The following is a 17227-nucleotide window of genomic DNA, read 5'->3' as shown; positions in this document are numbered from 1 at the left end:
TAAAAGCAACAACTCATTTCTATGTAACAATCCTTTTGCTTTTGTATTCAGCCCCTGGATCTGCAATCTCAATTTCTTGAAGTTCTTTTGAATCATCTGAGTAACGAGGATCATCGAGTCAGGTTGTCCAGCTCTAATGCCCTCGTCAAGTAAGTTATCAAAGTTACCATTACTCCTAATACTTCTACTGCTGCTGCTGCTGCTACTACTACTTTCCTACTACTGCTGCAGCTGTTACAAGTCTGTGGGGGTGTTCGAAAGGTTCGAAAGAACCCCCCTTTTCCAGAAATGCCCTTTTTAATTATTATTAGAAAGTACCGTTTGCATGGAAGTATTTTAGATTTAGCATTTGTATTGCCATTTCTGGACATTTGAGGTGTTATATTTTTTAAATGAAACCCAACCATGGTGGGACTGAGGTGGGTAAAGAATAAAAGTGCCCTTTTGTTAAAAATTAGAAACCCCCCCTCCCCCCTTTAAATATCCTGCCTAAATTCTTGTGTTATGGCTGCTACAGGATTGGAGTGGTTTGGATTTCTTTGGTGTGATACACACCAAAGATAACTCACAAAAGTCCTGAGACTTTTTATTTCGAGTGGAATCCTTTTGGTAGTGATTGGGCAGTACACCGAGAGACAATCCCCCACATTCTTTAACATGAACATATTTTTTTGCACACTGGACCAACGGCCCAAACATCTCATCCAAAAGAACAATGCACCTCTGAAACTTGCATTTTAGCCCTTCAGCTGAAACACAAGGAGATCAGCAATGAGAACGGGAACTGCTACTATTATACTGCTTCTACTGCTGTGTTAAGAGAAAAATCAATTTGCTAAATATAGTCTGTGTTGTCCAAGCTGTCATGCTAAAAGTGTCCATCATAAAGTAAATCATTATTGATGGCTGGGCGGCTGACTGACTAAGCTGTTGCTACTACTATTCATACTACATTATTTCTACTTCTAAATTCACTACCTCTACCACTCCTAAAATACTTAGTATGTGATTTATTTTGCAGATTGATACCAAAGCTGTACTTTGCAATTGATTTCCCCGACCCCGATTCAATCAGTGTCCTTGCTCGTGACCTAAACAGCGAATACCTTGACCCTGTGATAAACGAAGCAGCTGTGTACGTACGTGCACCAACTATCGCGATGCACGATATTCCAATCTATAACCGTGGCCCAACCCCTCATTCATCGGGCATTGAGTCAAACCTCTCAAGAGTTGTCGATTCCATAATGAGCCTAATGAATAATTCATCATCAAAGAATTTAACAGTAAGTAAAATTTGGTGAATAGGTTCAAGGGTCATGTTGTCTGCTTTTTATAATAATAGTGTTCGTGTTGCCTTCCTTTAAATTTTATTGGTTGTGTTGTCTCTATTTAAATTTTTGTGTAGTCTGCCTTCAATTTGTAATGATAGTATTTTCATTGTGTGAGTTAAAATTAACTTTATTTTTACTTCTATTAGTTTGGTTGTATCGAAGCACTCCAGAACCTTTCAGTTAATTATCCTGTCCTTTACTACGCTGGAGCTTGGAATTGTGGAAGCATATCCAGTCTCCCAAAAGGTGACAGCTCAAAGCAGAAAGACCGTGGTGGTGGACGTTCTTGGAGTGACAGTCTGGGAAAGAGTCTAGACATTGAAAGGCTGAATATGAGTGCAGGCTGTGGACCATTACCCATAATTCTTTCAAACCTGACCTCCTCCCTGCTGATGCTAGATCTCAGAGCTCACCAAGATGTGATGCTATTAGCTGGCAACATACTTTCAGGTAAACATAGAGGGCAGTGTGACTATCTGCATATAATATTGCAAGCCCTCTCCAGAATATCAAATTTAATTTTTTCAAAAACATGTGACACGCCTAAATATGGTCATGATGACATCACATCTGGACCATATATATTCACATCATGACTATTAATGCTTATGTTGATAATAAAAAATTCTGAGACAATTGACTAACAAATTTAGATTAGGGCAAGTTATCAGTTTGAGAAACAGGTTTAAGATCAGGAAATAAAATAAATAATCAATAACCTAACTAGAGAAACATTGAATAAAAAGGCCATGTCATTTTTTTTTGGGGTATAATAACTACAATAATTTTAATTACAATTACCAGCATAATAATTATTATAAATATTAAACAATCTCACAAACAAATAAAAAAGTACACAAAAAATTTGATCAGAAATAGGAAAACACCCACCCCCAAACCCTGCCCCCACTTCACAAACCAACAAACACCAAAAAGAGAAAATTAAGTAATTAGAGTTCATTTTTAGCTTGACTTGGGCATAGGCATATCTGAAATTCTCTCAGTTGTAAAATAATAATCAATAACCTAACTAGAGAAACATTGAATAAAAAGGCCATGTCATTTTTTTGGAGTGACATTCATACTATATGTACTTAAACTCAGTGCACATCCTAACTGTTCTACTTTGGTCAAGGTGCTGCATTTCACTGCCTGAAGGCCGCACCATCAAAGGCAAAGACCCCATCCTCCAAGGAGCATACAAGCTGGCCTAGCCTACAGAATAGGCTCTTGGTTCCCCTAGCAGACCAACTGTTACAGCACATTGTAAGAATATTGAATATATGCAGCCACATTGTTGATGGCACACAACCAGGACCCCCAAAATCACAGGTGAGAAAACATTCTATATATTAATTTTATTTTAATCTAAGGGAGGCTTTTGAAGCCACTATAGCAGTGCCCCCCCCCCCCAAAAAAAAAAAGAACCTGGGCCCTCTGTCATTGAAAAAAAACAGTCATTTCTTCAGGAAACAGTGCTTTGAACAAAACTCTTTAGTCTGAGAGTGCTCACATCAGCCCTGAACATTTTGGAGTTAAGGAGGGTGTGTGCACCCCTTTCAGGAATTTTGGTACCATTGTTGGGGAATCTCTGGTGCTGAACATTATATTAAAATGGGCGCTGTTCAATGTTTACCTGTACTTGTTAAAAAAGCTAAAAGTAAGTTTAAAACAATGAAACAATTTGGTTACAGGAAAGTTACTCATCTTCACTGTTGTTGTGGTTGGAGATTATAATCTGATGTACTGTAAAAGTGTTTATTTTTTATTTGATTCAAGACTGCCCTACCAACACTACCATCAGGGCCTTCACTAAGCCCAATTAGGCGCAAAGCCAAAGGAAAGGACAAAGACAAGGAGAAGGAGGGCCTAGACCAAGGTACCCCATCGTCTAGCCCAGCTAAGCTTCAAGGCAAGGAAGTGAAGGCGGAGAAGGCTGAGAGCACTGAAGATAAGAAGAACCTGAAGGTGTTGTTTGGTTCTTGCTATCAGTTACCTCATTACATGAAGCTTTATGATATACTCAAAGGGGCCTACAATGGTTACAGAGTAAGTGGTATTTGCTTTAATATTATTACTATTATATAGTATATGCGAGTTGGATGGTAGAGTGGTTAAGGTGGGGCGCCACGATACAGTCATAATATTAGCACTGGTTTGAATGGCACGCTCGCCTATGGTTGGTGGTGGAAGCTTTCTTGTATAAAGATTAGAAACCGTAGGTTCAGTGTACATAATTTGGCTCGTATACTTTAAAGAACCCAGTACATCTGTCGAGACGAGTAATGGGTTACCCCGGTGTACTGGTCAATTAAGCCTCTGTTGTCTGTTGAAGGTAGCTCGTACCTTTACCGGGTAGCACAGGCATGAAGAAACCCTTAGGTCTTAGGTTAGGCAAGATACTAAGAGCTAGTCCACGCCTTGAGCGCTTTGAGACCGTTTCGGTATAAAGGGCTATATAAACTAAGTACATTACATAAAGGTTATGCATTTTTAAATAAATGATTGAATAAGTGCCTCTCATGAAATATGCACTATTAAAAATCTGCGTCTCAGGAAACAAACTCTTGAGTAAGCGCAACTGCAGTGCCGAGTGTAATCAAGACTACTTACTACTTACACTTTCTTGATATTTTAATTCATTGGGAGACTACGCTAAAACCATTTTCTCATGGATTATATATGGGCGATTTCACAGTAATGTAATTGCAAATCACAACAATTTCTGGATGTGTCTAAGATTCATGTAGATTAAAGTTTTGGTGATTGTGTGCCTTCCAATGTGGAGTTGGCCATTTACTATCATTGCAGACAAGGCTGTCATTGTAACACGTAAAATATTTTTCCCAAAGGTTTCATTGGAACTACGGAAGCGTGAGAAGTTTTGTTCATTACTCAAGACATGCTTGGATACATTCTCACAACTATTAGAAATGGCTTCACTACATGAAGTTGGCAAGGTAATGAATATTCATGAAATATAATAATTTTTTTGTTTAGGCACACTCATATTTAAGCTGAAATAAATTATTACAATTATTGTTATTGATACTTATTATTAATAATTTTTAAAATTTTTTTATATAATTGCATGTGAGATTTTACACACACTATGTACAGAGGAGATGACACTCTAAAAATGTAACACTTATAGATCTAGCATTATAATGTTCAATATTTTGGCTGTGGTCTCCCTATCAAAACCTAAGGCAACATTATATCTAACATGCTGTAACATTTTAACTAACATGCCATGTAATAACATTTTGCAGATTTTTTTTTTGAAGCACAAGTCTGTCTATATATCTATAAAAATGTATACCACACTGCTTTTACTGGATGCGTAGTACAATTTAATGAGTGCATTATTAAAAAACAAAATAATTGGTTCCTGGTTCTGATATAAATTGCTTAAATTAAAAAAGGTTGTTTTTCAAAGACAAACAAAACATGCATTATTTGTCTTCCGTTGCTAGGGAGGAAAGGGCTGTTACGCTCTCTGGGATTTTGAAGCTGACTCATCCTGGTTGTTCAAGGTACCAGCCTGTTGCCATAGCGATCTAAATTGCATGTTTTGGGCAGTGGCATTGTGAATTTTTTTTTTTATTACTGCATGTTGGTTTTTGCTTCTTGTCTTTTTTATTTTAGCTTTTCATCTCTATTTTGACATGATTTTCATCTTTGTTTGATTCATTATGTAGCACTGGAAGGTAACTTCTCATCTGATACAGTGAAAATGATGACATCATTTTTATTCAAGTATTCATAAATAATCAACATGAATATTACACAATACAGTATATTACTATATAGTTTGGTCTTCAATTGTTTTTGAGCTGTGAAAGTATACAAATTATCAGTGGTTAATTTTCTGACAATATTTATTAATGATATAGTACAATACAATATACAAACACTCCTTATTCGTCCTCATCCAGTTTTGAATCTGGAATATTTAGGTGGACCCCTGTGGACCTGTAGCAGCCACAGTGAAGCTCCAACCGTGCAGCATGTACTAGATACATACGGTTGCAAACAGACCTTTACCTGCCTATTTTTTGTATAAGCGTTATTCAAAGAGCTAATTTTTAGACCTGCATTTTGTTCGCAACTTCTTAAACAGGTCTTGAATCTGGGCCCACAATATTGAAGGCAGGAAGCTTACCTCTCAGCCAGAATTTCAGCTTATATAGTATCACATAACTACACTATGTGACACATAAATATTTTTTAAATATTTATGCAATACTATTACATAATAACTTGAAAACAAGTAAAACTCCTGATTAAATCCTATACTCAGTCCATCCCACAGTAATAAAAAAAGAAAAAAAACAAAAACAAAAACAAAAAAAAACAAAACAGAAAAGCACTACAGATTTTACTCTGATTAGAAGCCATATTTTGGTCACTAAATTGTCTGGGATGCATTAGACAAACCATAATTTAGCTTGATACAAGTATAATCTCCTTGATTGATGAGAAAATGAGGCTGTCAATGGTAGAATTATTGTTCACTTGTGCACCATCCTAAACCTTGCACACCTGCTTACATTTCTCTCTATACAACTGTGAGAGTCCTAATTCACATGGAATGGTAGAGCACTGGCACTGCCTTGCCTAAATCACATTAGAAGTTACTTGGCATCTTAAAAACTCTTTTGATCAATTTTTTATTTTTATTTTGGTGCTTACACCAACCTTTTTCGATTCTCATTACTTAAGATTGCATCTTGTTAAGCATTTTCTTTTTTCAAATATATTTATAAAATAATAATGGTAAATGATAAGTGTGTTTTGTTGTTGTTTTCTTGTAGTACACGGAAGAACTTTTAGGTTATCTCAAGGCAGCTACATCGCTTGAACCCACTGCGACAATACTTTGTGTTGAACAGGTGAACTATTTAATCTCATTCACATTCATCCTTCATGTCAACATCCTGAAGTCTCTACTTCTATTGGCTATGATGTGTCTAGTTATTGCTTGTAGTTGCACAGAGTATCAATTTCAGTTTGTATTAATTTTATTTTTTGTTTTCATTTACAGTTACTCAAGGCACTGTTCTCCACCAACTTGATTAGTCAGCCAGACCCTGTCTTCCAACAGTTAGCGAAAAAGCCCAGCAAGGCAGCACGACTGACGTCAAATCTTAAGCCAGGCCTGTATCAAGATTGCTTCACTGTGCCCTACACCCAGTACTCACAATTCTTGTCTGCTGTCAATCAGAAATCAGAGCAAATAGATACAGATGCTGATGGTTCTGGGTAAATTTATCATTTTATTATAAATTATAAATGTACTGATCATCTTCTGAAATATTGTTGATGAAATGGTTTATTTATTTGTTACATCCAAATCAACAGTGATACATCACTACTGACAATTTGTAAATAGATTAAGTTAAAATTAAAATCTATAATATCATTTCTTTTCTAGGTGGTTTGGGTGGGTCAAATCAAAAGTTGGAGATAAGAAACAACAAGCATTGAAATCCAACTCAAAAGAGAAGGTGAGGATATAGTAAAAATTATATTGAATTAGACTAAGATAGCTAATGATTTTATATAAATTTTATATACTGTATTTTGTAGAGTTACGAGAGCAGGTTAATTCAGTGTGTTTGGTGTACTTGATTGTTGAGGTTCTAAACAAAAGTTTAAATTATACGTAAATTGCAGCATCACATAAATCCACAACAAGGGCAGAAATGAACCAGAGAACTAGAATGACCTCCTACTCTTCCAAAAGTGCACACAATGTGGAAGTGATCTTTGGGCAAGGAGTGTCTTGGTTTAGAGCCAGTGTTCAAACCATAGTAACACTCCTGCCTAACCACCTATCCACATATTCCAAACTGGGTACTAATTCCATTGCTATTTTAACCTGGAGAGGACTAAAATGCAAGTTATAGAGCATTTTATTTCAAAAGAGGTTTTTAAAATTCTGGTTCTGTAAGCATTTATGACCCTTGTGAACCGTCAAAAGCTCTCTTGTGCTAGGCCAGTAACTTCTGTTATTTTCTCTAATTCAGACATCTCTACATGGATATATTCGCCTCTTTGAGCCTCTAGTGATAAAGGCATTGAAGCAGTATACCATGACGAGCTGCCTAGGCCTACAACAACAAGTGCTTCACCTACTGGCCCAGCTTGTCCAGCTTAGAGTCAACTACTGCCTCTTGGATGCTGACCAGGTCTGTATGATTCTCTTGGATATAATCCCAATGTATTGGTTTCCTTGCCTTGCACCATTATGTAAATAATGTGGCTGATATATTTAGTGAAGCTTATCATTTGGAACCGTCATTGCCAGGCCACTGTCTTTACCTAAGCAGCATTTCAATGGACAGCCTGATAATTCAAGCCCAATTCACTATCAAGTTCCTGTCCAATTCTTTGGCATCCATAGTGAAAGGCCCTTTGTTCTGTATTAATATCACTAAAAGAAGGCTTAAACATACAGCTAAAACAAAGCCTCTGTATGAGCCTTTGATAGTTTGATTGGCTGCTATGTTTTATGTCTTAATTTGAATTTTGAATTTTGAATTTTGAATAAAGATACCATTTTGAATTGAAGTACGTGTTAGTATAGTTCGATCCTGGTAGACACACCATACTATTAATGCTATTGTAATTATTTTGGCAATTTGTAACTCATTAAAGCATAGTTGTAAAATGATAAATTACAGTCCTAATTTAAAATGCTATGTAAAAATTGTGTGTAGGAAATATCTGTCCGGGAACTTTTTATATTCATGAATATCTATATAGGATTAGGAATTATGTTTCCATGCATTTATTTATGTCATTTATTTTTGTTTAGATTTTCATAAACTTTGTCATCAAACAGTTTGAACATTTGGAAGAAGGCCAAATCAAGTAAGAGCTTCTAATCTTATCATTACTCAGGTTTAGTAATTAATTACAAATGCTATATTCAGTGGAATGATAATAATATTAGCACTGATATTAAAAATTATAAATGAATAAAATAAATCAATCAAACTAGAAAAACTTTTTTTATCTAACAAGATACTGATTGCTGATGTTTGTTTTCTCATAATCATATGTGTTTGTTTATGCACCATTTTCGCTAAATTTGAATTGAAAATTTCCAATAACTTGGCAACTACGACTGGGGAACATCGAGAGGCCTAGGCATTTCGCTGTACACAGTTACCAGTGTTTGTCTGTGCTCTGTGACCGGTGAACGACCTTGTTGGATAGTGAGTTAGCCCAGGCCTAGGATAGTCTTTGAAAACAAAATGGCAAGGGCCCCCCCCCCCCCACCCAAAAGAAAATAATGGTGCATAAAACCTGCAGTGTTTTTGGTTGTCAAAGTACTCAAAAAGAAGATTTGTGTCTAGAATAAAGAAATTCGCAAACAACAAGGTGTTTTGGCTGGATGTTCCCCTCTGAAAAGTTACAAGACATTGGTGGCGCTGTTTCAAAATAGACCTGATAAATTGGTGTGTAGTCTGTCAAGATAGCACTAATAATTATACTATAAATGTGGTAAAAGCAATATTAATTATATCGGTTAACCTATTAACACTCTCTTTCCAGAGATTATGAGACACTGATACCTCACATCTTCTACTTCCTGGTTCTTCTGTCGTATGAACGTTACCATACTGTCTCTTATACACATCTAGATGTGTATAAGAGACAGGTATACAGCGCTGGCTGGCCATGGTCTTGGCTATCTTGAACATACTCATTTCACAATCCAAGGAAGAGGTGGTATTGTCACGCCTCAATGATCTTGGTCTAAATGTCAATCTCGTTGCTGAGCAACCGACAACCGAATTCCAAGAGGCAGAACATCCCAGACGGCTTATAGGAGGCCAACCAGCTGTTGCAGCTGATATTAGTTTTGCACGGTAAAAATTTATAAGAGAAAGTTGTAATTCCAGCCATGCATTCCCACATGCTTACATGACAGTCATACATTCCCAACCTTTTTGCACTGCTTTTAAATATCGCTTTTTGCTCAGTTCTAAAATTAACTTTTACAGATGATTGGTGTCGGGTCGTAAAAAAACAAGGTCTTTTATAGCCAAAGATGGTTGGAGTGCCGCACACATAGGGTTTACATTCATTGTCGCAGGCTGCAAAATTAATCACTCTCAGGCCGCATGTGGTCTTTAAGCTGCACTTTGCCCACCTATGCATTAGGCCTACATGTTAGTTTTGTGTGAACTCCCATCTTCTTCATAAATTAATCCTAATCCAGATTTACCTATTGACAATATAAACATCATAGCTGTCCATTCTTGATTGGCTGTGTATCCACAAGAATGACACTTTAATGCTTGACTCCTAGATTGATGACTACAGTATGTATCCTCCAGACCTTTGACCTTAGCATCATGGCTATTGGCTGAGCATTAAGTATAATCTTTTGTTGTAGGTTTCTGCTGCAAGTTGTTGGCATCACTGCTGGGCGTGTCCTCCAGGAGTCTACTAAGTCAACAGTTAAGGATTATCATTTTCTTTGTCAGCAACTTTCGCATCTCCTTCTCTACATAACACACATGTTTAAGTCTGGTGAGTTTGATTGATTTATTTTTTCTACTGGATTATATGTCAGTTCACAGAACCATCAGTGGCAGATTCAAGGGTGTGGGGGAAGGGGAAGTCGACCTTGGGTCCCCTAGATTTAAAAAATTTTAAAAAATATTGAAAAAAAGATTATATTCAAATTTAAAGTCTTGGAGTGTTGTAGGTTGAGATGATATAATATTTGAATTAATTTGGTTATTCAATAATGGACCCAGATGAAGTTCTGCAAAGAATCATAGTGTTGTACCATTATCTTATTATTTGTAATCTTGGTGTTTCTGTTGTAGGTTCTTATCGCAAGATCTGTTCCGCCTGTGTAGCTTGTATTCACTCAGAAACAACTGAAGGATTCTCTTTGAACCATCTCAACAACATCTTCTTAAGTCTTGTGATGTTTCATCCAACCATAGTGCTTCAGTGGTGCCAAGTAAGCTACTTATTGGAAGTCTCGTGACACCAGAATTCTTTTATCATGATTAAAACTCTCTCTACTGCCTAACTCTTGTTACGAGACATAATTTAATACCAAGTGTCACTTTTCATTTATTTAGGAGGCATTTAAATATTAGGTGATCTTCTAAAATGTGCTTGAATGGTCACCTTCTATGAATTTGGTTAGGGCCTTGAGCACAACTGCAGTGGATATGTGTGCTTTATAAATATTATTTAACAAAATAATATGGTATCATTATTTGGGTCTTGTTTCTCAAAGGCATTAATGGTTTTAAATTTATAAAGCACAAATTACAAACAAGTGTAGAGATGTTTGGAAATCTGAAACAATAAAAAAAAGTAAAAATGTAAGTTCCAAGCCAAGCCAGCACCCAAACCGCAGCATGTATGGGGACACACCCTCGTCGGTAAGCAGGGTAGGGATTGATCAAAGTTAACCCTGGTCAGCAGCACCTGTTTCAGCCTTCTCAGACTCAGGTACCTCCTGTACTAACTAAAGCTAATAAAACATTAACTTCTACAAATTCATTGAGCCTCTCTGTTTTCCTTCAATCTTTTACAGGTGCTCCTTCTGCTCAACTACAGCGAACCTGAATGGTGGGCAGACATCTTGAAAACCAAGCGTCGTCAGCCGTTGTCCAAGTCATTGTCTTCTGGGAGCATGGACAACATGGATCTGGATCTCCAGAAAGCTCACTGCCACTCAGAGATTGTCCGCAGAGGTGGACTGGTACTCTACTGCGATTATGTGGTGAGTTCTTATGTTGTAGATTAATTTTAGTCTTTTTCTAACTATATTGTTTATAAATTGATTTCTATTGCCTCCCAGCAAAAAAAATCTTCATAAAGACTTATCACAAGTCTTGTGTATTTTCCTCTCAGACACTTATTCAAAATCTTTTCCTTATCCACTGTGTTTCTATTATTCATTTAACATTCTATTTTTCTTTCAAATCACTTGATGAGGCTAGCTGGAGCTAATGAATGCTTTTGTTAGTCTGGAAAAGTTGCTTGTTTTATTTAGATTGTATTTGAATAATACTACTCATATATTTAATTATCAGTTGTGTAAATGCCATTTCAACAATTTCGGCTTCACTTTGCAACTAACAAACTCTCTATTTTTTTTTTGTAGTGTGAAAACCAAGAGGATGCTGAGCCCATGACGTGGCTTATTGTCAACCATGTCAATGACATCATTGAGCTATCCCATGAGCCTCCAGTTCAAGATTTCATTAGGCAAGTTTAAAAAATTAAATCTAATTGTTTCAGTACCTCTCATATTTGCATTCTTTTGTTTTTGCTACTTTTGTATTTATAGAAAATTATTCGCTACTATTATTATTTTGATTGTTTTTTAGTGCTATTCATCGGAATTCAGCCGGCAGCGGTCTTTTTCTCCAAGCTATTCAGTTGAAGTTTAAACATCAAAACAATCCGTACCTCATCAAGAAAACCTTGCAATCCATAGAAGCCATACACCTAACCCAGTCAGGCCGGCTGTTGGCGCTACTCATAGACAAATTTCTTCGCACACACCATAAGTCTGTTACTCGGTTATGTGACACCATTGCCTGCCAAAGGGTGGAGATGTTGCTTGCAGAGGGCATTGACCTCAGTCAGAGTCAACTGCCGTTAGAAGAGCTAAATAAACTGCAAGAGCTCATGAAGAAAACAAAGCTAACGCAACGGTAAATATATATTTAATATATAATTAAATAAATTAATATTTGGGTATTATTATTAATTTGTAATTTAAATTTGATTTGAGAGTACTGTATCCCATGCAGGAATGGTAATCATTTGGATTTTGATTCTTAAAAATATACTGTAATCATATAGACAGGCAATAAACCTAGGAGATTTTTAAACATTCTCTGAAAAAGTCATGTTTCTATATTTCAAAAAATATTCATTGTTAATACAATTTTCATGAAATTTTTTGAATTTTTTCTTTCATCTAGTAAGTATTTAATACTTTTTATGAGTTTACCACAATTGTTTAATTAAAATTTATCATTACCATTTGAATAGCCATTCAAGATTGACTTCCCTGATGTCAAAGTTGAAGAGCAGATTACTCAACGAGCCCACTCAGGCAGCTGCTATTCAAACCATTGATGTTTCCATAGTAGCAAAAACAATTCCAAATAAGGTAATATAGAACATTTTAATATAGAACAAGTTAATTATCATATCTAAACTATAACAGTGAAAGTGCAATTACACAGGTAAAACAGGTAATTCAAACTTGTTTTTTCTGTGTAAATGCCCTTTAAAGGAATTTCGTATTGAAAAATAATATATTGGAATAAAAAACGTTTTTGTATCAAATGTATAAGAATATTTTTTCATTAAGTGTTTTTTTTTGTTTCTAATCATCTATATGCTCACAAATGCATCGCCTGTTCATGATTTAATGTTGATATTTGTCCCAGGAATGGTTTGTATCTCTACTGTGCGAGTGCACTAGTACAGCGTCGTCTGCTACACCTACTCATGTTAGTGCGTCGTCTGCTCCATCAGCTCATGTTTGTGCCCACCTCCTTGCCAATCTCCAGCAACAAGACATTCTAGCAATTATGATGAGAGAGGTAAGCTTTAGAAAATTTATGGTAAAAATATCACATTATTTATATTTCCAATAGACCTGCTTACATGAATGAACCAATATATGTCATGTTTTTGGCTTTTTGAAGCCATCTAAGAGCTAGTGGACTTGAGTTGAATAGCTTGTTGGTTAAGATGCCTACCTTCTAATCCCAGGGTCCTGGGATCAATTCCTGTCACAGCAGGATTTGTCTGATGGCCAGAAACAACTCCACTCCCTAGGCCTCATAAAGAGCATCATTCCATCCTGTAAGTGAGGAGTGTACTATGTGAAGGAATATACAGTATAAGTAAAAAAAAAATAGTTTAAATTATTTTTTTTTTATTAAAGGAAATTTTTTCTACAGCAAAGTTGATAGAACAAATAAAATGAAGTATTAATCCTGAAATATTTTTGTTTATCTGATTCACAGGATTTTGACAACTCTATATTACCAGCTTGTATCTCCCTCGGTTTGGAACGAACGCAGAATCAAATGACGGAAGCAATTTTAACTCAGAAGACCTCTCCCTCTGGTGGCAGTCCCAGCAGTATTGACCATCACCCTCTCCTACAAGCAGCCCAGGTCACGTTATTCATGCATGTTCACAATTTGGTGGCGCTACTCCCTAGCCCGCATCAACAGGTATCTTGGCAGCCCCAATCAGATGCTCAGACAGACTATCAGACGAAAACGGAGTTCGTGTACCGTGACTCGAGCTGGTTAGGCCGGCTTGGTAATCTCTCTGCGGCGATGGTGCAATCGCTTGCCTCGTTTAAGGAACTCAATGTACAAGTACAGCCGGATGTGACTAAGGATGTATGTCGCTTTGTTGTCACATCATTGGAGGTTAGTTAACCACAATGCAGTGCTGTTCAGAGAGATAGAAAGAATACTGACCAAAAGATTTTTGAATGTGTATGGTAGTCAGTCATAATGGACCTTCCCAAAGTGTCAATCAAACTTAAGCAAGACTTTTTTTATTTCTTGTTTTGCATACTTATTTTTTTAAAGATCATCGGAGGAGGGTGGAATAAAAATAAAATTTTGTTTTTTTATTTAACAAATAGTTTTGCCAAAAACATTCAAATGGAGGAGAAAATAAAAATTTAATTTTATTGGTGAATGTAAAATGGGATGGTTAAATGCTTCAAATTTATATAATTAGGAAAGAAGGCAGCGGAGGACTTAATAAAAATAAAGAAAAATTTTTATTTTGTTTTCTGAAATTTTTATTTGTGCGGGTGTGCTAATTGACCAAAAATAAAATTATAATTTAATTTGAAATCATCAATATTTGCGTTCGGCGGGTTCGCTAAACAAGGTCTTGCCTTAACAACTGACCAATCAGAACATGGCCACAAAGATGCATGTGTTCTACATGCACACATTTACGCTATCATTTTGTGAGACCTTAGCAACAATATCCAAGGGGCGTGGCTTAGCAGGAAGTGACAGTTGATGATTGCTTATGATGTTTATGATGATTGCTTATGATGTTTATGATGATTGCTTATGATGTTTTTTGTCTCATATATTGGAAGAGATATTACATTGGAGATGTTAATATTGTTTTCAATTTATAATTTACATTATGTGTAATACATAAAAAATTCTTTGCGTTAAACCAATGCAACTTACTGTTATTTTGTGTATGTATAATGTTTTTCTTGGTTTTTCCAAAATTGCAGGTTGTATGTTACAGGTTTCTAGTTTGCAATTCTCTGCCGCCCTCACAGTTAATCCAGTGTGCTCTTGAATCATTAGCTTTGACGCTCCAGATGGTGTCATTATTTGCTGAGTTCAGTATGGATGAGAATAGCTCATGGGTTCATTCTTCTGTAGAATGTGTGTTTAGGATCTTTACTCTAGGTAAGTATTTTATAAAATGTGTATCAATTATTTAATGTTTTTCATAATTCTATAATGGATGCAGTACCACATGATCATGAATTGATTGATTGATGTGATTATTATTATTATTATTATTATTATTATTATTGTTATTGTTATTATTATTGTTATTTTGGTGATATTTTTATCATTATATTCCTGTTTATTATCCAATGCAATACCTTGTCGTAGGACCGATCCAGAAACTCTCACTTTTAAACACAAGTATGGTGGAACTAATGCATTTAAATATTGTCTATTTCAGAATGCCTTGTGATGTTCATGATAAAGCTTTTGGAGGGTTTATAAGAGATTTAATATATGTTATCAAAAGCATAGAATTTTAGGATACTTTTCTGGGTTTTTTTTATTGTTTTTGTTTATGTACTGTTAGTTGTGTAAGCCATTCGACAGTGTGCAATTCTCTGAACTGTTTACTTTTATTAACCCCAGGTGCTCTTATGCTTTTCTTTATTTTGTTTTATTTCTTTTTAGGAAATTGAATAAAATATAAAAATAAATAAAAATGAATATATGAAATGCTTGCATCCTACCCAGTCATGTAAATCTACATTATTAATTGTTCCTGAATCTTTCTATTGCAGCCAAAGGAAATCAACTAGAATGCATTCCAAATATCAAAATGTCAGAGTTCACAGAGGGTAAGTTGATTTTTAAAATTAACATATTATAAATACAAATTTCTAGTATTTTAACCTCATCAATTTTTAAAAAATGGACTCCCAAACCTCAAATAGTTTAGTTGGATGAGAAAGAAAAGTAAAATGATAAGTCATGTTTAATAATGGTAAATCAATAAATTGTCTTGTTATTTCTCTAATTTTTTTATTTCTTGCAAATTTTGCCCTACCCTGTGTTGGATGGCCAAGCAGTTAAAGCAGGGGGCGCCATAACCTACTAGCCATAATATCAGCGCTGGTTCTAATGGTACACTAGCCAATGGGTCTGGTTGTGCAACAAGTCTTCTTGGATGAAGACTATAAACCCCAGGCCCAGTGGCTCATGTGCACTATAAAGAACCCAGTACATCTTTCGAGATGCGTAGGGGGTTACCCCGGTGTACTGGTTCATACAGCCCCTGTTGTGGACAGACAAGAAATAGCTGGTACCAGTTTACCGGGTAGCACAGACACAAAGAGACACTTAGGGAGAAGAAAGTTACTGTGCGAACAAGTCCACACCTTGAAGGCTTTGAGACTTCAGAATATAGTGCTATATAAATCCAACCACACACATATAAATAGATTGAATGCGTGTAAGTTATTGCGGTTTTTTTTTTCCCCTGTAGATTTCAAACCAACATTGAACATGTGCAATATGATTGCTTACCTCGTTGGTCAGCTCCAAGTAAACACCAAAGGAGATGGTTTTTGCAACGTACCCCAATTCTTGAGAGAACCTCTCAAGAACGTGGTAATCGGCTTAGCACGATGCCCCCTGGTAAGCAGCTTTGCACAGACACCTCCTCTTGTGTGGAAGATGGGCTGGGTACCAAGCCAGCTACAGAGGGGCGACACCAAACTGCCGGCATTACCTGCCGAGTACCTTCACGAGAAGGATGTACTTCGGGAATTCATTTTTCGAGTGAACTCGATTGGTTGGACTACACGGCAGGAGTTTGAAGAGACGTGGGCTGGTCTTCTAGGTGTGCTCAGTCGGCCAGACATGGTGGAAGAAATTGCTACAGAAGTAAGTGTCAGGGCCACCATTAATTCTCATTAATTTTAATAAAAATTTATCAAAAAATAAAACTAAAATGTGACACTTAAATGTCATAGAGGTGACAGTGGTAATGGTAAGACATTAAATATTTAGTTTCTATTTTATTGAGTAGAAGCTAGACCATGGCATATTCAAGGATATCAAAATGGGAGGGCTGGAAGTGGGGGAGCTCGATGATAATGTGAGGGGGCACCAGCTGGCAAAATAGGCTGGTATGAGGCGATTTTTAACTACTAATACTTGGACAGGATGCAAGACTTTTTTGAGGCTCCAATGCAGTTAAAGGAGGTCCATTTTGGGCTTTCTAAAAATCTAAATGGGATTAATGAACAAAATCAACATCAACTATATTTGTAATTTACATTTCCAGGAAGAAATTGAGCGCAATCAAGGTGCATGCCTAGCTGTCAAGAACATAACAGCACTCCTCACAAATAGTTTACGGCGCCCTCAACCTGGAAACCCTGCCAACAGTACGCACAGACACATTCCACGCAATGCTGAGCTCAAACTCTTCTCAACCTCTCGTGGAAAGAAGCTGCTCATCCTCCGGAACATCATAGAGCAGGAGGTTAAGATGATGAAAACTGTTGAAGGCGGTTTGAAAAATGGTCTTCGTGGTGAGCGTAGCAATGACCCCAGTGACCT

The 17227-nt window shown here is 36.3% G+C and overlaps 1 protein-coding gene across 1 annotated transcript in view; it reads left to right on the top strand.

Annotated features, from left to right (window-relative positions):
* LOC117105859 (huntingtin-like) overlaps nt 1-17227 on the top strand; it is a gene marked incomplete at its 3' end in the record, with an annotated part of 33068 nt that overhangs the window by 9544 nt on the left and 6297 nt on the right. The window contains 26 exon segments of the mRNA XM_033247170.1: nt 52-149; nt 1022-1286; nt 1481-1784; nt 2470-2666; nt 3114-3383; nt 4187-4294; nt 4811-4870; nt 6152-6229; nt 6382-6599; nt 6772-6844; nt 7367-7528; nt 8158-8213; nt 8901-8970; nt 9003-9217; nt 9748-9884; nt 10187-10326; nt 10915-11103; nt 11488-11591; nt 11714-12043; nt 12387-12507; nt 12791-12946; nt 13376-13792; nt 14635-14815; nt 15442-15498; nt 16146-16546; nt 16950-17220. Coding sequence (XP_033103061.1) covers nt 52-149; nt 1022-1286; nt 1481-1784; nt 2470-2666; nt 3114-3383; nt 4187-4294; nt 4811-4870; nt 6152-6229; nt 6382-6599; nt 6772-6844; nt 7367-7528; nt 8158-8213; nt 8901-8970; nt 9003-9217; nt 9748-9884; nt 10187-10326; nt 10915-11103; nt 11488-11591; nt 11714-12043; nt 12387-12507; nt 12791-12946; nt 13376-13792; nt 14635-14815; nt 15442-15498; nt 16146-16546; nt 16950-17220 — 4678 coding nt within the window.

Source organism: Anneissia japonica, unplaced genomic scaffold, assembly GCF_011630105.1.
Source record: "Anneissia japonica isolate Jap-2015-1 unplaced genomic scaffold, ASM1163010v1 scaffold287754_len4335492_cov202, whole genome shotgun sequence".
Lineage (NCBI taxonomy): Eukaryota > Metazoa > Echinodermata > Crinoidea > Comatulida > Comatulidae > Anneissia > Anneissia japonica.
This window is presented reverse-complemented; position numbering and strand designations above follow the sequence as displayed.